The following is a 20196-nucleotide window of genomic DNA, read 5'->3' as shown; positions in this document are numbered from 1 at the left end:
CGGCGCGGTCACGTGGCGGCTGCGGTCACATGACGGCGAGCGCCGCAGCCGGAAGCGGGAGCGGAGCGGCAGCCGGTAACTCCGGGACGGGACGGGACGGGACGGGACGGACGTCGGGGCTTCCGCTCTGTCCGGTGCGCAGGGCGCCGGCCGCCCGCCCGCGGGGCGAACCGGTACCGACCGGTACCCGGCTGTGGGGCAGGGCCCGGCCCGGTCCGGTCCCGGCGGAGGGGGGGGAGCCCTGCCCCGGCCCCTCGCCGCGGTACCCGGGGCCGTGGGCAGCGGGGAGGCCCCGCCTGCGAGCGCGGCGGGCGGGCGGGCGGCGGTGCGGGAGCGCCCCGGCGAGGAGCCGAGCCGGCCCGGGTCAGGCCGTGCGCGGGGGGCGGAGGGGGGAGCTGCGGCCGGGCCGGGCACAGCGCGGGGGTCGGGGTGGCGGGGCCGTTTGGGAGGCCTGGGGAGCGACAGCGAGCGAAGCGCTGTGGAGTCGGGGAGAGGAGAAGCGGGAAAAAGAATCGATTTAAAAAAAAAAAAATAAAAAATAGGAGAAATGCAGCCCGAACGGGACCGGTCTCCCCGTCATCTGACGCGGGAGCGTGCGGTGAGGAAACCGGCGGCCGGTCTGGCCCGGGGTCCGCTGTGCGGCGGGGGGCCGGGGCGACCCCACGAGCCCAGGGTCCGGTCTGGGGTCCGGTACTGGGGTGCGGCGGGGGTCCCGCGTGCGCAGCGGGGCTGGGAAGCGGCGATGCCCCGCGCCAGGTAACGCTGGGTGGCAAACGGACCCCGAGCCGCGGCGTCGCCGTCCGGGGCGGCTGGAGAAGAGCGACTGCAGCGCCCGTGCCTGCGAGCGAGGACTGGGGGTCCAGAGCCCCCGCGGCGGGGCAGCGAGTTCGGGGGGCTGGCGCAGCGGCTCTGAGGCGCAGGCCTCGGCTGCGGGAGGGGATCGGTGCGCGTCAGCGAGCCTCCGGCCGCCACCGGCCTGATCACCGGCCTGATAGAGCCTGGGCAGCCGCAAGGCCGGCGGCAGGCGAGGTTTTCCGGGCAGTGCTGGGGATGACGTAGGGCACCGGCCGTGTTCCGGCTGAGCACGGGGTGCCGGGAGGGTTTGCTGTGCTGGGGAGGGCGAGGCCGCAATGGGGGGCGCAGAGCGGAGGCCCTGGCTCACGAGAGGGGGTTTGAAAAGGGACCTGGCTCTGGGATGGAGCGTGGAAAGCTCTGAGTGAGGGTGTGAGGAGAGCACAGGGAAAAGAGAGAGAGACGGGGGAGGTGGCAGAGGCTGGGACTGCTGGAGGAGGATTCTCTCCTTTTCATCCCCTCCCCTGCTCGGGGGGACGAGGGGGCGGTTGGCAGGTGGGGGCAGGAGGGGCGGTGGTAGCTTTGGTGGCTTGCGAGGTGACAGGGCTGAGGAGCCTCTCTGCTCCTGCCGGGGGGTGGGCAGCACGTGCCCCCGCCTGCCCCGCTGCGCCGGGGGCTCGCGCAGGCCGGGCCCCTCTGGTCTGCGACCTTGACGCCCGCCCTCGACGCGTCCCCTCCGGCTCCTCTGCCTGGAGGTGCAGAGAGCGTGGCTCAGCAGGACGGTGCGAGCCGATAGCCGACTCCGTGGTCCCAGCCCGAGCTCCTCGTGCTTCTGCGTGATGGCGTGACCTCATCCTTCGGCGTGGCGGTCAGCCGCGTGGGCAGAGGCGCCCGGCCGCCCGTTCTGCCGGCGCCCGCGGGCCTTACAGCCTGCGCCCCTCCTGCCCGCTCCCGGCCCAGGGGGGCGGCGCCGGGGGAAGCGGCAGCAGACGGGGCAGGGGGAAGCTCTGTGCCTGCGGTGACAGTGGCGTGGCAAGGGAGAGCGAGGAAGCGGTGAGCGCTTGGGGCACCCGAGGCCTGGGCTCTGTGGTTTGACCCTTCCCTGTGCTCGGAGCAGCTGCGGTCCCCGGCCCCTCCGCAGTGTGCTGGAGTCAATGGGACTGATTTTCCTGTGGGATTTTGCTGCCAGGGAGAGACCCAGGCTGTTCTTGAGGGATGCGGCTGCGTCCCTGCCCTGTGACCAGGCCTCGCTCTGTTCTGCCGGTGTCACTGCCTGGCCCTTTCGGGGGGATCCCTTGCGCCGTGGCCGTGCAGACCGCCCGCGAGCGCGGAGCAGGGTGTCCCGCTGACGGCCCTGCGGCCTGCCCTGTCCTCACGCCGGCTGCGATCGGCAGCGACCGTTGGCTCAGGGTGAGCTGCAGCGGCCTGAGTGGGGTGTCCCGAGGGCTGGGTGCGGCCCCCCTTGGCTCTCTTCGGGCTGTGGCAGCGCTGTTGAAGGGGGGTTTCTCTCCCGAGTTGCTGTTGCCGGTGGTGCAGGGCTGGTTTGTCAGGAGCGCGAGGGAACCTCGCCTGGTGTTTACCAGGCCTGTGCCTGTCCCTTGCCGAGCCTCCGTGCCGCGTGGGTCGCTTGCCGTAACGGCCGGGCTGCGTTCGGGCCCAGCGGGGCTGTCCTGGGACACCCTGGCGTCCCCCGCTGCGGTGGTTGCGGTGCTGAGGGGTCTCCTTTCTCTCTGCTTCCAGGCGGGGGTGATGCCATGGCCGCCGCGAGCTCCAGCAGGGCCAGGGCCGGGCCGCCCTGCGAGAAGTCCCAGCTCTCCGTGAAAGGTGGGTCCTGGGCCGGGGGTCCCACGGTGGGGACGGTGGGCGTTTCGGGTGCGTACGGTCTGGGCATGTGCTCTGCCTGCGCCCCGGGCTGGGGGACCTGCGGGGGCTGGGGCTGGGGGTGGCCAGTGCTTGCCCCACGTCCCACGGGTGCCCAGGGGAGCAGAGCGGCCCTCGGCCGGGCTCCCTCGCCTCCTCTCCCCGGCTGCTGTCGCCGTGGCTCTGGCCCTGCCAGGGCCACGCTGCTGCTCCCGTGGCCGCGAGATGGCTCCCGTCCCCGGGAGCTGCGTCCCGCTCTGCCCCGCAGCCCCCGCACAGGGCACAGCTGGGCTGGGGGGCAGCTGGGCCTCGCCTGGTGGATGCCCCCACCCAGCCGCTCCGGCGGAACCCCCTTGCCCGCCAGCCCTGGGGCCGGGTGGTGTCCGTGGGGACCGTGACGCTCCTGCAGCCTGGGTGAAGCTGGGGACCGGCGGTGACGGGAGCGCCTGGATGCGACCGTTGCTGCCGTCAGGAGAATCGCTTCCCGCTCCCCCTCTCCCAAAAGCAGTTTGGCTCTGCGGTGCCCTGTGGCACCCTGAGCTCACCGGGACAGGGCGCGCGCGTGTGGGGCGGGGGACAGGGTCTCTCCTGCGGCTGCCTGACCCCCACCTGTCCTCCCCGCCCAGTCGTGTCCGTGAGGCCCAAGGCGCACAGCCGCCCGTCGCGGATGAACTGCTACGTGGAGGTGGCGGGCGACGGGCTGCCCAGCGAGACCAAGAAGACGGGGAAGCAGATTGGGAGCTCCGAGCTGCTGTGGAATGAGATCCTCGTCCTGTAAGTCTGTGAGCCCTGGTGTGGCGCTGGGGCTGGCCCCTGCTCCCCGGCGTGCCCCACGGTGCCCTGGGCCCGGCACTGCCCGCTCCCCGAGCGTGGAGCAGGGACGAGGCCACGGTGATGGCCCCCTTCTCTGGTCTTGGCAGGAACGTCACAGCCCAGAGCCACTTGGACCTGAAGGTGTGGAGCTGCCATACCCTGCGGAACGAGCTGCTGGGCACCGCCTCCGTCAGCCTGGGCAGCCTGCTGAAGAGCGGCGGCAAACGTACGTAGGAGCCGGACCCCGCCGGGGTCCCTCGGCCTGCGCCCTGCCCAGGGGCCCTGTGGGGTCCCGCCGCCTCGCCCGCCCCATAGGTGTGCGGCGGGGAGGAGAGGCGGCGGCTGCGGCGGCTCCCGTGCGGTCCCCACCCCGGGAGGGAACAAGGTGCCGTTGTGTGCCCTGGGCTGGGGGCCGGGGCGTGACGGAAGCCGTACCTCCGCCAGCCAGGGTGCCGCAGCCTGCGCGGAAACACAAACCCCTCAGCTATTTGCTGCCATTTGCGGTCGCCAGAGCGTAGCTCGTGACAGCGGCTACCGCATAAAGGCGGCCATTCAGGGCTGGGGCCGCGCGAGCGGCTGCGCAGGGCTGGAAAAGGCTCGCTCTGTCTTTTCCAAGCAAAGCTCCGCCGCTCGCAGGAGACAGACCTGGTATTGAGCGGGGAGAGGGGCCCCCTGTGCCCCGGGGGATTCGGGGCTGGTTCCGCCTCTCCCCCGTGCCAGGGGCTGGGGTAAGGTCCTTCCCCTGGCACTGCCAGCTGCGGGCTATGAAACCGCGGCGGCGTTCCCGCTGCGCTCCCTGGGGCGGGCGGGCTGCCGTGCCCCTGCGTGGCTCCTCGTCCTGCGGGGCGGCGAGGGCCAGGTGCGAGCTGTGCCGCCACCGTCTCGCGGAGCCTGTGAGGACCTGAACGGCCGCCCTGGGTGGCTGCGGGGCTGGGGTGCCTGTCGCCGTTGGGCGGCCTGCGGTGGTGGGGGTCTCTGCCCCAGGGCACCCTCCTCTGCAGCCTTGTCTTCCCGAGCTGCGGGAACGCCGCGCCGTGCCGGGCTCCTGGAGCCGCCGCTGCTCCCGCCCTACCTGCCTGCTCCTCTGCAGGGGCACAATCGGCCCTTTCATTAGCAGGCGTCCCAGGGGGCTGTGTGGAAAATGAATGGAAAAGGCAACTGGCTGTTCTAGCTTGTCCGTTAGCATCCACCAGAAAAAACGTGTCAGATTTTTCCTTGACACCGTGGGCCGGGAGGGAGGGTTCTTAAAGCTGCAGAGCCGTCCCTGCCGGGAGGGTGCTGTGGTGGGCTGGGGGCCGCTGGCCCTGCCCGGGTGAGCCGGCTGCTCTTGCCCGCCCGCCTTGCCTGGCCTGGCATCCACTCTCCGCTCCTCTCCGCAGACTCGCTGTTGGCCTTTGGGCTTTGCCGTGGCTCTGAGCGGGCAGAGACGGCTGCCGGTGCCCCAGAGCTCCCCTGGGAGCCTGCGTCCCCACGAGACCCCTTCCTCGAGGAGGCTCCTCGCCTGCGGAGCAGAGGGGAGCCTGTTCCCCGTGCCGGCCGGTCTGGGGAAGGGGCCGGGTCGCACAAGGGCCAGCAGAGGGCATTTGGGATTTCCAGCCGTCCCAAGTCGGACACGTAAGGTCCTAATGCAGCCCGCGACCCGCTGCCTGAGGCAGGGCGGTGAGATGCACGTGCCCTCAGCTGCTGGCGGGGGCCCGGCCGTCCTCTCCCCGTCCCGGGACGCGCTCGGGAGACGTGTGCCGTCCCCAAGGGCTGCTTGTGCCGGGCAGCACACCCGCTTCCTACCTTAGCTGGGTTTGTAATGGTTTTGGTGAGGTTTTCTGGAAGTTACTGACTCGTGAGTGTAGTGGTGGCCTTGGGTTTGCGTTCCTGTAGTTGTTCTGCTTGGTGCAGAAGAAACGTTCTGGTTGCTTTGGGGCAGGCGGCTGTTTTTGGGCAGGGGTGGTGTTCTCACCCCTGGTGACGTCCGTAGCAGCGCACACAGGGCTCCCGCCTGCCGGGAAGACGCTGGAGCTCCCCTGGTTCTTTGTGCCGGCCCTCCTGCCAAGCACGTCGCGGTTCAGGTGGAAGAGCTCAGCGATGAGCCCGCTCCAGCCCGAGCTCCGGGGAGGGTGGGGAGAGCCTGCTGGGGCCGGTGGCCCGAGCTGTGGGACGGGAGCTCCCGCTGCGGGCGCGTCCAGCCTTGCTCTCGGGCTCGCTGTGCTTCCCAGCGCCTTGGCAGGCAGCTCCGAGCCTCTCCTCTGGCAGGCAGCGCCCTCCCGCTTTCGGAGGGGGTTGGCAAGGGGGACTGAGAGGTGGGTAAGAATGGGTTCGATCACAGAACACGAGCTGGAGCCTTCCGCAGAGCAGAGCTGCTCCCCGGGCTCCCGTAAAACAGCTAATTTGCGATGGCACGGCCCCCTGCCCCGGCCCCCGAGCCGCCGCCTGCCGCAGAGGCGCCTCTTTGTTCCCAGGCTCCGGGAGCTCCTCGCCTGTTCCTCCTGCGAGCCCCGAGGAACGTCCCTGGCCAGCCTCGCGCCACGGTCTGCGTGGAAGCCGATGCCGGGCCTCGCTGGTTTTTGCTGGTCGCGCTGTGTGCCGAGTGGCGGGTGTCTGTGCAGGCGCCAGAGCGAGCCGGGCTCTGGCTCGCGAGGGGAAGCGCTTGCTTTTATTGCTGGCTGTGCGGTTGTGAGTTACATCCACAGGCTCCTGTCGGAGTGGCACCACGTGCCGGTGTTTCGCAGATCCCGCGGAGCCTTCTCTTTCCCTGCTGCTGTGCCCCAGGCGGAGCTGCTGGGGCCGTGGCGGGACCCTCCGGGAAGCCAACAGCAAACCCCCAAACCTCTGGAAAGCTGCAGCTTTGCCCCTGTCGCGGATGCGGTGTCCAAGGAGCACTGCTGCGTGCTCCGGCAGCAAAGGCTCGTAGCGAGGAGTCGTGGGGCAGGTGCTCGGAGCCGCCGAGGTGGCCGCTCGGTGAGTGGCTCTGATGTGGCTGGGCCATGGTCACCCAAGCCCGTAAGTTACAGCGGAGGTCAGGCCATCCCTACCCCGCGTCACGTTTTGGGTGTCGCGTCCCCAGTGTCCCGCAGAGCTGATGGGACCGTGACCACCAGCACCATCCCCGCGCCCTGGCCCCCCCCCGGCTCGGTTTGGGTGGGAGGCGGTGTCCGCTGGCTGCGGTCCTGCTGTGTCCCGGCTGGGCTGTGTCCCCAGCTGCTCCCATCGTCTTCCCTCCCAGGGCCGTGGTGGCTCAGAGGGAAGAAGCAGGAGTCAAGTCCCGGTTACACCGGGCAGATGAACGGAGCGGGACGCAGTTGTCTCTAAGCCGTGGTGGCTTGGCACGGGCAAAGCTTCCCACTGCCTGGGGGCACCTCTGCCTTTTCCCTGGGACACTGGAGATTATCCCTCCCCTCAAACTCTGCGTTCCTCCTTGGCTTAGGGATGGCTGTGGAAGGTCTAACCTTCCCCTTGCTTCTTCCCAGAGGGACTGTAGCCGCAGCACGGAGGTGATTCCTTCGGCTGCAGGTACGCACGAGGGTTCAGCTCATCTTCCCCCGCCCAGCACCAGGGCGGTGGGTGCTCCCCGCCAGCCCCGAGCTCTGGGGGACGCCGGTTGGGCTGGGGCGATGGTGGGTGCAGCTTTGATGGCGCGGAGTTGTTTGAGTGGAAACCGGCCTTTGCACCCAGGGGAACTGCTCTGGGGAGCCGAGGGAGCGGGAAGCACCGTTGGCTGTCCGTCTGGAGATCTGCCTGGCCGTGCGTGCCACCGGAGCCATCCCGCCTGGGGGAAGAGGCAGAGGGGCTGCCCGCTCCCACGCAGCAGCTCTCCGGTGCTGGTGCCCGCGGGCGCCAGGCGCGTGTGGTTGCTGGAGGTCCCGAGGGCTTGGGCTCGGGCTCGGCCCGGGGCCGTTATCACGCTGGCTGCCATGAGCCTCGCTTTGTGGAACCGTAAATCCGCTTAATGGGCTGGGCGGGAATTCCAGCTCACCTCCGCTAAATGGGAGCTCTGATGCTGCGCGCGGGGCGCTGGAAGTAGCTGAACTGAGACCTTATTCAGGACCAAATCACCCCCCGACCCCCTCCCAAAATAATAATAATAATCCCTCTGACATTCTGGCTGCCGGCGGGACACAGCGGCCTTTGTGCGCGGCCGTTCGGGGGACCTGCTGTTGGTGCAACAGCAATGTCCCTTTGTGCGTCCGCGTGCTGGACCGGGACAGTGAATGGAAGGTTCTGCTGGTGTTTATTTTCTTTAAAAAAGCTGAAGGGGGTGGAGAGGGGGAGAAGGAAGCCGGCTGGGAGGTTCGTGTTCACATCCTCCGCTCGGAGACACCTTGTCGTTGCTCCCGCGCTGCCGCCCCCTCGGCTGGGCGCCCGCACAATGAGGGCTTGTGCGGCTCCGGCGGGGCCAGCGGCGCGCTCGGCCGCTCGCGGAGGGGACTCGCGGAGCACGCGGGGGCAACTTCCGCACGGCTCAGAGAAAATGCAAATTCCTACAGCTTGGAGCAGGCGGGGAGAAACAGGGGCTGGGTTTGTTCTGGTTTTCGGCCGCTCTCAGTAGCATCTTCTGTCTTGGGCTCTTGAAACAACCTGTGAGATTGGCTTCCCCTGGAAGCAAACCGAGAGCCGCTCCGCTGGGGTGATGGGTAAGGGCAGGCCTAGCAGGATCCCCTGTCTGATGGCGAGTGGGTAACGAGCGACGGAGTTAGGCTCAGTTGTGCCCCCGTAAGCATGCGCTCCTGCCGTGCCCGCACCCTCCGAGGGGACCCTGGGCACCGAGGGGACGCCTGCCTCCTCGGCACTAAAACCTGAGATGCTTTTTCACGCGTGCAGCCTGTCCTCAGCCCTTTCTTCACCGCAGACCCCGTGGCGCTGGGCTCCGGGTGCCTGCTGAGCGCCCTGCGGGCAGAGACCGCTCCGAGGAGGGGCGGTGAGGCCCAGTGTGGTTGGCTTGGAGGACGGATGGCCACCAGCCGTGGGCCTGTGGCACGTGTGCTGTGACCGGCCTCGTGCCGGACCCCTTCTCCGTTGCCATTGTGTCCCCTCCCAGCTTCACGAGGCTGCCGGCACCTGCGGGGAGGAGCAGCTCCGGCCGGGGCAGGAGCTGCTCTCTGGGCCGGCGCAGGAGGTGCATGGCTGCTTCTGGTCCTGGCAGTGGCCAGGCTGGTGCGCAGCAGCACCGCGCTCTCTGCACTCCCCCCGCCCGGTGCTGCGCAAGGGCTGGGCTGGCGCTGGGAGCGGCGGGTGCTGTTTGGGTGGCGGTGGCACGGCCTGGGGCCCCGTCGGCGTGTCTCGCTCTGGAGCCGGAGATGGGACGAGGAGTCCATGGGGAGCGCGTTCCCGTCCTCCCTGCTCCGGCTGGCAGGTACTGCACGCCGTCCGCGCAGCGGAGCGGGACAAAGCAGGTTGCTAAAAAATGGTGCCATTGTGTCGTGAGCAATCTGTGTATAATACAAATATTATTTGAGCAAATGAGTCAGGAAGTGTCTGGGCCGGTGTCCCAGGCCGGCGCAGCCAAATTTTTCTGGCCTTCTGTGGCGGAGCTGGGTGTTTCGGTCCCGCTGGCTCCGGCAGACATTGTTGCGATGGCGCGAGAGCCCTGCCCGCCTGTGGGCGCTGAGTGGAGCGTTGTTCTCCCGTCAGCCGCGGGGACGTGGCCCTGCGGTCAGTGGCTTTGCGTGCACGGCTGGAGGCGTTCAGGCAGCGGTGCCCTGCTCTGGAAGCAGCTGCTGGGTGCCCCGGTGTGCGGGGGCTCCCCTTCCCCATCACTGCAGCCCCTCAGCTCCCTGCTCGAGGGGAGAACGCTGAGCGGCGTTCCCAGGGCCGTTATCCCCCGCTCCACGCAGAGCTGTGACTGGCAAAGTCTTGCTAAGCTGGAGCCAAACTGGCTCACGAGGGAGGGGAGTGGAGCTGGTGGCCATCGCCGGGATCCTCCCAGCCCACGCCACCCGCTCCGAAAACTTCTGTGCTGGCGGTCTGTTGCCGCAGCGGAGGTTTCTGTACGTTGGGGCTCACCCTTTGTGCCGGTTGCGTGCGGTGGAGCTGACACACAGGGATGAGGATGGAAGGATGTGCCTGGGGTTTTCCTGTGCCGCTCACCGGGATTTTCTAGGTGGCGTGAGAGACCCCCAATTCTGAAAGGTGCTGCTTGCCCCTCTGCAGCAGGCCAGGCCTTTGGGCGGGGTTGGGCACGTAGCCCTCGGCCTGCTTCGTGTCCCGGGCGCCTGCCGGTGGTCGCCCTCGCGCAGGACCCTTCTAGTCCCGTGTGTCGCCAGCCGAATCCCTCGGCTTTCCTGCCACGATCTCCCCTGCAGCCCCGGGATCCGTGAGCCGTGGTGTCGGCTGTGTTGCAGCCAGGGGCCCTGGGGCAGCTCCGCCGCCGTGGCGGGACCCCGCTTCGTCAGCAACGGCTGGTGAAGGAGGATCTTGCTTGGGAGCTGGCGGTGGGGCTGGCCAGGTGTCCTCTGGGGATGCTGGTGGGTATGTGCTGGTGTGGGGCCAATGCCGGCGGTGCTCACTGGGACAACTGGCCCTGAAGTGGTGGACACATTGTCCTTTTGGGGTGGCCTGGAGGGACCGGGAGGCTGATGTCCCATCCCATGGAGGAGCTGGGGTGGTGGAGCCATCCTCCATCACGGCTGGCATCCTGAGTGGTGACTCCTCGGTCTCTTTCTCCGTGTCCCCTCATGTCCCGCAGTGGAGAATAGGCAGCTGACCCTGGACCTGCAGACGGAGAACAAAGGCAGCGTTGTCTCCGGCGGAGAGCTGACGATTTTCCTGGACGGGCCCGCTGTTGATCTGGGAAGCCTGCCTAATGGCAGTGCCGTGACAGAGGGTGAGTGCCACCCGGCTCCGCATGCATGTGGCGGCTCTGAGCATGAGGCGGCGGGGAGAGGAGTGGGGCCGAGAGCACGGCCCCCGGGACCTCTGAGCAAGCGTCCGAGTGCCAGCAGCCACCCCCCATCCCAGGTAAGGCACCAGCCTCTGCCCGCCCCGACTCGGCTAGCGCGTGCGCTCCCGTGGGAGCGCGCCTGAGTGGGACAGGAGCGGGAGCGTCGACGGGCTCCTGCCCGGGTTCATCGCCGGCGTGAGAGGAGCGGCACGCGTGGCTTGGCCCCTTCCCTCGCTATCCTGCGTGTGCTGAGGGAACGGCCTCTGTGGTTAACAAGCGGCTGGGAAGAGGGCCCTTCGTGGCGGAGGGCGTGTGGAGACACGGCCTGGTGTCTGGGCTGCTGGGGGGCACGGGGGAGCCTCAAATGTGGCCGCTCTCCCGGTGCTGCCCATTCCCCTTCCCTAGCGCTACGCTCGGGGATGTGGGGTGCGGTGGGATGGGCTCTGCGGTTGCACGGCAGTGGGAGAGGAGAGCACCCCAGCGTAAGGGCAGGGGGTCTTGGGGTGCTGGTGGATCTGTCCTGTGATGTACAGGGCTGTCGTGCTTTTGGGTCTCCTTTCTGGAAGGAAGGAGGGTGGAAACAGTAGGTGCCTCAGTAATTTTCTTCACCCGCTTTTTGTTCACCCCTTCAGGGTCCCAGGTGCCGGGACGGGACCTTAGTGCCACGGCTGCGGCCCCGGAGGGCAGACACCAGCCTCCCAGCACAAACTGCTTTGGGAGCAGAGCGAGGTAAGGGTCCCGTGCTGGCAGCGCGTTCAGTCTGGTACCGGTTGCAGTGAGGCAGCTGGGAAGTGTCTGGATCGTCCCTGTGCGGTGGGGCTCACCCTGCATCTCCCAGTGAGCCCCCAAGGCAGCCCAGAGAAGGTGTGGAGCAGGGGTGGGCTGGCCGGCCTCCTGGAGGAGAGCAGAGATGGGAGGTGCCGTGGGGTGGCCGTACGGCCGGGGCGTGCCTGACCCACGCCTTTCTGTTAAGGTGTTGGTTTGTCGAGGGGTATCAGGTCCGTGATGGCCCAGTTTCTTCCAGTTGCGCTACTGGCAGCTGAGGGAATGTTCTACCAGGGAGGCGTGGGACGGGCTGTGACCAGGCAAAGGGCTGGTCTGCGTGGGCCCCTTCGGACGGGGTTCTGGGGACATGGCTCTTGCCTCGAGCTCAGCCCTGGCCGGGCGCTGGGTCGGGCTGGGGAGCGCAGTGCCCCTCCCGGCGATGCTGACAGGGGGACGCTTCCGAAGGTCCAGGAGAGGCAGAGCCGTGGGGAAACAGCAGCTGCTTCCAAAGGAAATGAGATGCTTGGGCAGCAGGCCATCCTGTGCCTGGCGCGGGGCCCTTCCCTGCCTTCTCGCTGGGCTGGAGCGCTCCGTGCCGCTCCTTTTGAGCCGTGGTTGTTGAGAGACGTGTCACGCTGTCAACATGGAGCTGAATTTAACACCTACTTATACTTCCAGAGCGTGGCGGCGGCCCAGCAGCCTGTACAGATGCTCTGGTTAAAGCGTGCTCGTAGCGAGGGGCGTGCAGCCTGCCCAGTGAGGGGTTCTGCGTGCCCAGACTGAGGAGCCCACTCAGCAACGAGCCCCACACCGAGCTTTTCTGCTCCTTCTTCACCTGCCAGGCACATACAGGAGATGAGGGAAGGAGGGAAATGTTTTCCCATCTAAAACGTGACCCTAGCCCTCCACACCACGTGGCTGTCTCCCACCGGAGGAGGGAGTGGGATGGGAAGTGGGGAGCGGGTTGCTGGACGCAGTTTGTGCCCTTTTATTTTGGCTGCTCCTCTGGATTCCTGCTGTCCTAAGGAGGGTCGGCGTCCTCCCTGTGCAGCCACACAGCTGTGGGTAGGTGCTGGAAGGCCTGCAAAGAAAGCTCTGCTTTGGGAGGCTCAGCCTGGTGACTGCTTGCTCCTGGCTCCTGCTTTCCGGTTGTCTGTGAGCAGTTTCTGCTGTTGGTGTCTCGGCCTGGGAGCGTGCTGGTAAGGGCTGGGAGGTCTGCTCCTGCAGAGCCCTTCCCGGTGTGCTTGCAGTCCTTACAAATCCCATGGCTGCTCCGGCACGGGAGGCTAGTTTTCAATTCCTGCTAGGCTTACCTGAATGTAGGGTTGTTCTGGACGTACGCCCGCGTTTTGATACAGCGGCGGTGCGCGGGGCAGGGTAGTGCTGTACGTGCCCGCTGTGGAGGCGGCTCCCTTCTCCGGAGTCCGGGTCCCTTGCGCTTGGGAATGCTGTTTGATGTTTGCTGTGTTTATACGCAGAGCTGTGTTTATTTTCATGGGCTTGGTGATGGATGCTGGCAAACTGGCTGGCAGGCAGGACGGGAAGAAAAGGGTCATTCTTTGCTCCTCAGCTATTTCTACACTGTCCCCTCAAGGGAAACTGCTTGGTCAGGGCTTCTCTTTCTTCTGCTGAACAAATGTCATCTTGGGATTTGCTGCTAATCTTGGTGGTGGGGTGTGAAATTCCACAGCCCTCTGCGCAGAGAGCAAACAGAGCCCAGAGGTCCCCGGCTGCGGGCTGGCGCTGGGTGCCCAGGGAGTCGCCACAATCCCCGTTTGTCTCGTGGTGGCCGAAGGGGCCTCTTCTGACAGCGAGGAATGAAGTGGCCCAGTTCACCGCTGAGCACGGCCGTGAGAAACTGCTGTCACCTGTCACGAGCTCGCATAAACTCAAGGGGTTTCTTCAGTGCGCCGTGCTTTGCTCTCTCTGCTTGTGTGCCGTTCGCAGGGGCGGGGGGAGTTTCTCAGCTCTCTGTTTGGGAGCTGAGCCCCCGCTGCCCGTGTGGCGCGGGGCTCTCCTGGTTGTGTTTCCCGGCGCTCGTGCCCCAACCTCCTGCAGCCGGTGCTGACTCCCGGCTGCAGGCTCTGCGCTCCCTCCTCTTTGGCCGCAGTGTGCGACCCGGTGTGCTGAGCGAGACCCGGACCGGTGCTGCCGCCGCTGCCGGGGCCTCAGGCCAGGACCTCCTGGCCACCACCACCGAGGAGGCGGCCGTTCCTGGGTTTCGTGCCCAGGGCCCACGTCAGCCTCTGCGGCGCGGGGGCTCTGCCTTGGCCGAAGGAGGGGGAGCTGGAGGGCTGATGTCACCCTGGCTGACGCCACTTTCCTCTTGGACATCGCCTGCTCCCTCTGCCTCCGGCTCAGGAGGGGCGATGGGGCAGAGCACGCGATGGGGCAGCCACCCGAGGTCCACGATGGACAGGCCACAGCGGGGGTCTCGCCAGCCACCTGGGAGGTGGGCTGCCCTCCGCACGCCCCTCTACGTCCCACCGGCCTGGCCGCGAGAGGCTGTTCCTGTCCGTGCTGTGACTTGTTTTCTCCCTGCTCCTATTTTAAGAGCGCGTTCCCAGCCCCGCCGCTCTCACGTGGCCTCGCTGGGTTTGTTTCCACATGTCTATTAAAAGACAATGCCCAGATGGGAGCACTCGTAGGAGGGCTGGGCTGGGCGGCGGGCGGGCTAATTCAGGCCTGGTAACCCTGTGCGGCCGGCTGGCAGCCTGGAAACATCCTGTTTTGGTTTCTAAAAACTCTCCGGGCTGCTCTGAGCTCATCTGGGCTGAGAAGGGCAGGGACCGGATCCGTCCTGTGCCTCGGGGGCCGCTCCCACTGGGACCGGCTCCTGCGGCTGGTGCCACCTGCCCGCTCCCCTCTGCCTGGGCTCCGGGGTGAACGCAGAGGTGGGTCCCGGCCAGCTTTTGGGAGGCGCATGGTGCTGCAGTGTCTCGCTGAGCCCCACAGACGGGCAGTGAGGGGCCAGCTTCCCCTTCTGACTGGGGGAAGAGGAGGCTGTTTCGTGCCCCGTTAGCTGCTCCGAGTCCCCAGGTGCTGGTGGCCGAAGCAAATCCCCGGCACGTAACAGCATCCTGGCCGTAGCCAGGGTTTTTGGGGCGTGGAGTGCCCCAAGGAGCCTCTGTGGGGGAAGGTCCATGGCTTGCAGCTCCTGCTCGCAGGCTGCTCTGCCCATGGCTCTTATCCTAAGTATTTTCAACAACCATCTCCTTCCCCGTGTCTCCGCCTGGTCCCAGCCCTTCCTCTGCCCGCTGTCGTGAGCCGCTCCCCAAGGAGAGCGGCTTCGCAGCGCGTGGGAGGAACGCAGGGCTGGCAGGAGCTGGCAAGGGTGGCATGACTGCTGCTGTGCCCTGTCGCTGCCAAGCTGCTGTCCCCTCCCAGCTCCAGCCCCGACGCGGGGACAGTTTGTGGGTTTTGCCCTTTTAAGGGGAGAACTTGGCTGGGGCAAACCGGCTTCCTGATGCCTCTGGTCCTCACCCTCTGCGGTCTCTGTCCCGGGCTGGGACCCTGGGCGGGGGAGGGCAGCACCCCGTCCCCCTCCCCACTGGCGGTAACAACCAGGCTTCCCAAGTGAAAACCCAAAACCCAGCCTTTTACTCGCAGGCCTTGGGGCTGCCCCGGGCGCCCGGGGCGGCTGGAGGGGGACAGTTTGCTTGGAGGGTGCTGCAGGCGCTCTGCCCGTGGAGGCTGGGCCGCCCTGGCCACGGGGACATGGCGGCAAGGGAGCTCCAGCGTGGCACAAAGAGCAGACCCCCCACGAGAGATGGAGCAGCTGCGTCTGAGCTGGTGGCAACCCGTGCCGTGGTTTGAGCTGCCGTCTTTCCTGCCTGCTGGTTCTCTCCTTTGCCGGAGGCCGCAGCTCTCCCGACTGCCGCTGCCGCAGGGAATGCTTGCCCCTTCCTCAGTGGCTTTTGCGCAGGGCTCGCAGCTGGGCGGGCAGCGCGGTGAGGGCTCCCACCGGCCCCGACGCGGCACCGCGGCGCTGGCGCAGCGTCTCTCCCGGGAGCTTAGCGCGGGGGTGGACGGAGCAAACTGCTGGGGGCCGTGGCGGCTTGGTGCCGCGGGCAGGTTCCTGGCCGTGAGCGCCCCGGGGCTGTTCCTTGGCGCGTGGGGCGGCAAGGTGAGCACCTGCAAACAGAAAAAAGGTCATTGTCACCCAGGTGACTCCTCCGTGGGACCATGGTGGGTGGGTGCAGGACCCTGGGCGGGCTGGTGGGTCTGAGTACACAGCAAGAAGTTCAGGGCAGAGGCACGTGGCTGCATCCCGGCCGTTCTCGGGGGAGATGGATGGCCGTGCTGGGGGAGAAGCAGCGCAAGACCGAGGCAAAAAAGGCAGGAGCAGCGTTTTCTTTGTGGGGCCACTGGTGCGTCTCATCTCCCGCGTTTCTTTCCCTTGCAGGACACAGCGACTTGCGACTGGAGCGGGCAGGCAAAACGCAGGGAGCGGAGAGCAAAGTCCCAGTGCCAGGAGCCGGCACCAGCAGCAGGCCAAGAGCGCGCAGCACGTCGGCATGGCCAACGGCACCGCCAACGGCACAGGTGAACCGGCGCTCGTGGGAGGTGGGGAGGCAGAGCTCGGGGCTGCGTTTTGTGGGAGAAAATGAATTTCCGCTAAGGTCACAGGTCTTGTAGTGCCCAGGAGTTTTCTCCCTGTGAACGGATTGATTTTATTTATTTTATTTTTGGTAAGCTGGGCAGTTCTGCAGAGAGCACTGGTACGATCTGTTCTGCCTATCGTGAATAATTTCAGTGGCTCCTCTCTGGAGTCCCCCTGACAAAAACACCACATACAGCTCCAGAGTTTTGTACTGGAACAGCAGCGTCACTGATGCCACAGCGAGGAGGACTTTTATCACAGGAGTTATCACAGCCGAGTGGACTTTTGTCGGAGTTGGGAGCGTTCAGCTGAATTTGCCCATCGATCTTCAGCGACAATGTTTTGAGCTCTTTGCCTGCCGGAGCAGGGAGGAGCAGCTGTCTGCGGAGCGTCAGAGAAGGCACAAACCCGCTCTCAAAAGGGGCCGATTGTTACGCCAGAGGGTACTGCTGGAAGGGTTCTCTTGTTCCTTGTGTTTGTCTGCCAAGCCATGAGTACCTTGCAGAGCAAGGCCTGGGAGCTGCCGCGTGCCTGGCTACGAAGCTACGAGCAATTTGTCTCTTTTCCTTCTCTGGCTCAAGAAGCTGGCCGAGCAGTGCAGCATCTCCCGCTCCTCCGCGCTGCTTTTGCAGGCAACGCCGTCCTTTCTTTTGCTTTTCTCGGAGACGTGGAAGGAGAAGCAGCGTCCTTTGTTTCGGGTAGAAGGAAATGTTTTCTTCAACCCAAAAGCAAAATTTCCTTTTTCTTTTTCCATTTCATTGGAAAAACCTGGAGCAATGCAATGTAAATGTTGCCAAAACCCATTTTGGGAGGGAGATGGGGAGCAGAAGGCTGATGTGAGATCCTGCCCTTCAGCCGTGGCTCCCGGCCTGTGCTCCCCTCCCTGGGGCTGCAGCTCATCCCCGCCCTGTTCGGCACCATGCTGGACCAGGAGCGACTGCTGCGCGGTGTCCCCTGTCCCCACCCAGCCCTTCCCAGTGTCCTCGCAGTGCACGGGACGCTCCTTTGGGCTCAGACCAAAGGAGCTGAGTACAGCTTGGCCCCTTGCTTTGGGTTGTTTAAAGCACGTTTTATTGGCCTGGTCCCAGCCTCCCCGGTGGCTTTACGACTGTGCCGTCCTCGTCGCTGTTTACCACTCGCCACCTTCTGTGTCTCCCACAAGTCCTGTCGGCGATGGTTTTACCCTTGGGGGTGGGGAGGTGAGTGTTTCGGGTGGCTGGGATTAGTGCTGGGCACCCTGTCTCGTGCCTCTAGAAACCACCCTCTTCCTCCTCAGCTTGGTCCCTTTTGGTGACGTTGCTGTGGTTTTTGGGCAGACTGTTGGAAGAACGTCCCCATTATGTTTGTCAGTCACGGCTGTAATTTCACCTGCCGATAAAAGGAGATCGTTTCATGGCATGTTTTCTTCGCAGCCGCGTTGCGTAGCCCTAGCCGTGCTCGCCTTGGAGCTCTTCCTTATCAGTGAACTTTGGATCGGCCTTTCCCCTGCGTTGTCCAGGACTGCGATCAAACCGGTCGCAGCGTGGTTACCTGGGTCCTTGCGCAGATTCCCTTTGGAGATTGGCACAACGGGACTGAAGCTTCTAAACTTGCCTTTTCCAAGGCTGGCTGGAAGTGAGCAGCAGCCAGAGACCTCCTCAGCCGAGTCCTGCGGGACTCCGGTGGAAGTTGCCATCAGCCTGTGGACCTGGAAATCTTCGTCACCCGTCGATGCTGCCTGATGGGCATCAGCTGCCGAAGCTGTGTGCCAGGACTCCTGCGCTGCCGGAGAATGCTGTCTGGCTCAAAGCAGAAGTGTCCTGAGCGGTCTGCCCCTTCTGCGGCGTGTCGGTAGTTCTTCAGCCTCCCGGCTGCAGGCTGTTGTGAGGGTTTTTCCTACAATACTGCGAAATACCGGGGCTTGTAGAAACGACACTTCCCTTACAGTTTTCTGCGTTTCTCAGCTCCAACGTGTGGAGTTCTGTCTGCATCCCTCGCTTCTTTGTTACTTGTTGCTCGTTTGTTTTTAGTGCTTTTGCTTTGCCGCTGAAGCCAGGGTGTCTTGTAGGGAAAGTTATCCTCTGCTGCACTGCCAAGTCCTAGGGATTTTTGGCTATCTAATAAATATTCATCAAACAAATTCCCTTTCATTTTTTTTTTTTTGGTCTACATTTTCCTCCTCATCAATTTTCTTTGTAATTTTCCTTTGCTCTTTCTCTTCCCCTTCCCTTTTCCCGAGGTTCAGTGGAATCCAGCAACGTTTAGCTCTTACCGGTGCAGGGGCCTTGCTGAGCCTGGGCTTCCCTGCGCCAGCAGTTTCTGAGCTGCTGCTCGTTACCTGAGTTCCCCTCGGGCACGCAGAGCGTTTGCAAGCAGTACAAGAGTTACGGAGCAGGAATGCCACGCACCCTCTGCTTTTGTCTCAGGAGAGGGACAGTGGTTCCCAGAGGGATCAGACTGCTGGGTGAAGGAGGAGATGCCCTTGCACGGCCGGTCCCGTGCTTGGGTGGTAGCGGCTGCAGCCCGCCGCATGCTCGGCTTCTGGGGCCGCGTGGGTGCAGGAGGTCAGCCAGGCCCCCGTTACCCTTTTCTGGGTGCTAACATCTCTGCCCTCTCCCTTCACAGTGAACGGAGACGCAGTGGGCGCTGCGGACATCGAAGAGGAAAGGCCAGCAGCGGGAGCGACCGTACCGACCCCGACGGTGCCGAGCGTGGCTGACGGCTCCATTGCTCCTGCCCTTCCCGCCTTGGCCAGCTCCGGGGAGGCAGAGGAGGCGGCCTCCGGCTCCAGCGGCCCGCCGGCCCGGGCAGCCGTGCTAGCCCTGGATGCGCTGCCCCCCGGGTAAGCTCTGCCTTCTGCTTGAGACTTTCCTTCCCAGACAGGGCCAGCATGACCCAGTGCTTGTGGCCCGCAGGGAGGGAGGCGCGGCCCTGGAAGGACAGCTGGGGGATGCGAGCGAACTTGGCTGTTGTGGATTCCTGCTCTGGGCCGAGGTCTGATCTGTGTCGCTGGGTCTCTAGGGTAACAAACAGTGAATGGCGTCTCTGCAGCAAGCAGCCTCTCGGTGTCCGTGCCCGTGGGAGCAGCAGGGTGCTCTGCTCTCTTGGGGCTGCGGAGGGGATCAGAGGAAAACGCAGGAGAGAGTCCGCGTGGATTTCCAGGAGCTCCCACTGAGCAGGAGGGCACAGACACACGCTCCAGGGGAGGTGTTGGCCACTGCTGGGGGAAGGTGGGCAGGAGCCTCATGTAGCTGTGCCTGTTCCTCTCCATCCTGGTGCGGATGCTGCTGCTCCTCCTCCTCCTCCAGATGTGAGGAAGGGGTTTGGAGGAGCGCTGGGGCTGGCTGAGCGGTGCCGGTGGGTGCGCGGGCTCTTAGAGGGGCTACGGGCAGGCTCTGGGCTCAGCCCCCTGCTGCCGCAGCCGGGTCGCTCTCCCCTTGTGTTCCAGACACCTTTAATTCTGGGCTGGGAACACAGGGCGGCGAGAGAGGGGGCTGAAAATGGCTTGTGTTTCGTATGAAGGGAGCTGTTTATTTTCCTTTGGCTGGGGCGATGCCTGGAAGGTCAGGGCTGCACTGTGTGTCAGTCACAGGTAATTAGGGCTAACGGCTCAGTGTGCCTTTGTGCGGGATGTGTGAGGGTTTCTGTTCTCCGGCCTGGGCACTTCCTGTTTCCAGACAGCTGGAAAAGTCCAGGGCTCTGAAAAAGGTCTTTATTCCAGCCAGAGCTCATGCCCCTCTCTGCTTCTAGCAGGTAGACTGAAGGCCTTCCTTTCCCCGCCTCTGCGCAGCCCGAGGTGGAAACAGGCTGTTGTTTCTTTCCCGGGGCGGAGAGGAGCCCATGGGTATCTCATGGTTCGGCTTTCCGGAGGCTCGGGGAGGTTGCAGTCCCTGCTTTCCAAGGCACACCAGACTTGCGTTTACCTGGTCCAGCTGGGTGGAAGGGTGGCCCGTGTCCTCCCTGTGCCCGTCTCCCTGTGGTGCTCACCCGCCAGAAGATCGCGCGTGTCGGAGGGGAGGCGCATCAAACCGTTGTGCTTTGGGAGACGGCTGGAGGAGAGCAGTGAAGGGGCAGCGAGCTGTCCTCCTGTGGAACTGGGATCTGTGCGGACCTGTGATGAGCACCTTGTGTGTCTGTCCCTCCTTGTCCCGACTGCAGCAGCCCTCTGGCACGTGCTGTCCCAGTCACACGCTTGTGCTGAGCTGGCCTGGGCAGCGGCTGACCTGCTCGCTCAGGTGGAGACCGAGCACCAGGGTCTTCCCCGGGGAAGGAGAGTGGAGAATTGGGTCTGGTGAGGTCTCCACAGTGTGAGCCCTGCCCTGGGAACTGCCAGACCGGGTTCTGGGCTCGCAGGCATTTGCACAAAACACTGAGGCCCTGGGGTGGTACGGATGAGCTTCTGGGGATCTCCTGAGGCCTGATCTAGGGCAGCTGGGTTTTGGCTGACTCACCACGCCAGGGTGTTGCTCTCACTGCTGGTTTGGGGCCCAGCTCGGGAGGTGGGGATGGGCTG

At 65.3% G+C, this 20196-nt stretch overlaps 1 protein-coding gene across 3 annotated transcripts in view; it reads left to right on the top strand.

Moving 5' to 3' along the window:
- Positions 1–29: 29 nt before the first annotated feature.
- WWP2 (WW domain containing E3 ubiquitin protein ligase 2) overlaps positions 30–20196 on the top strand; it is a 39145-nt gene continuing 18978 nt past the window's right edge. For 2 of the 3 annotated variants that reach the window (XM_086758041.1, XM_086758039.1), the window contains exons 1-8: positions 30–75; positions 2533–2616; positions 3279–3426; positions 3573–3691; positions 10142–10279; positions 10969–11065; positions 15507–15646; positions 18309–18525. In XM_086758041.1, coding sequence (XP_086614167.1) covers positions 30–75; positions 2533–2616; positions 3279–3426; positions 3573–3691; positions 10142–10279; positions 10969–11065; positions 15507–15646; positions 18309–18525 — 989 coding nt within the window. Of the gene's footprint in view, positions 76–2532; positions 2617–3278; positions 3427–3572; positions 3692–10141; positions 10280–10369; positions 10414–10968; positions 11066–15506; positions 15647–18308; positions 18526–20196 lie in introns of those variants that run through there. The other variant, XM_086758040.1, reaches the window with a different exon arrangement.

The sequence above is a fragment of the Chlamydotis macqueenii genome, chromosome 13 (genome assembly GCF_036417535.1).
Source record: "Chlamydotis macqueenii isolate bChlMac1 chromosome 13, bChlMac1.mat, whole genome shotgun sequence".
Lineage (NCBI taxonomy): Eukaryota > Metazoa > Chordata > Aves > Otidiformes > Otididae > Chlamydotis > Chlamydotis macqueenii.
Note: the sequence above shows the minus strand (reverse complement) of the source record. Positions and strands in the feature narration are given on the sequence as shown.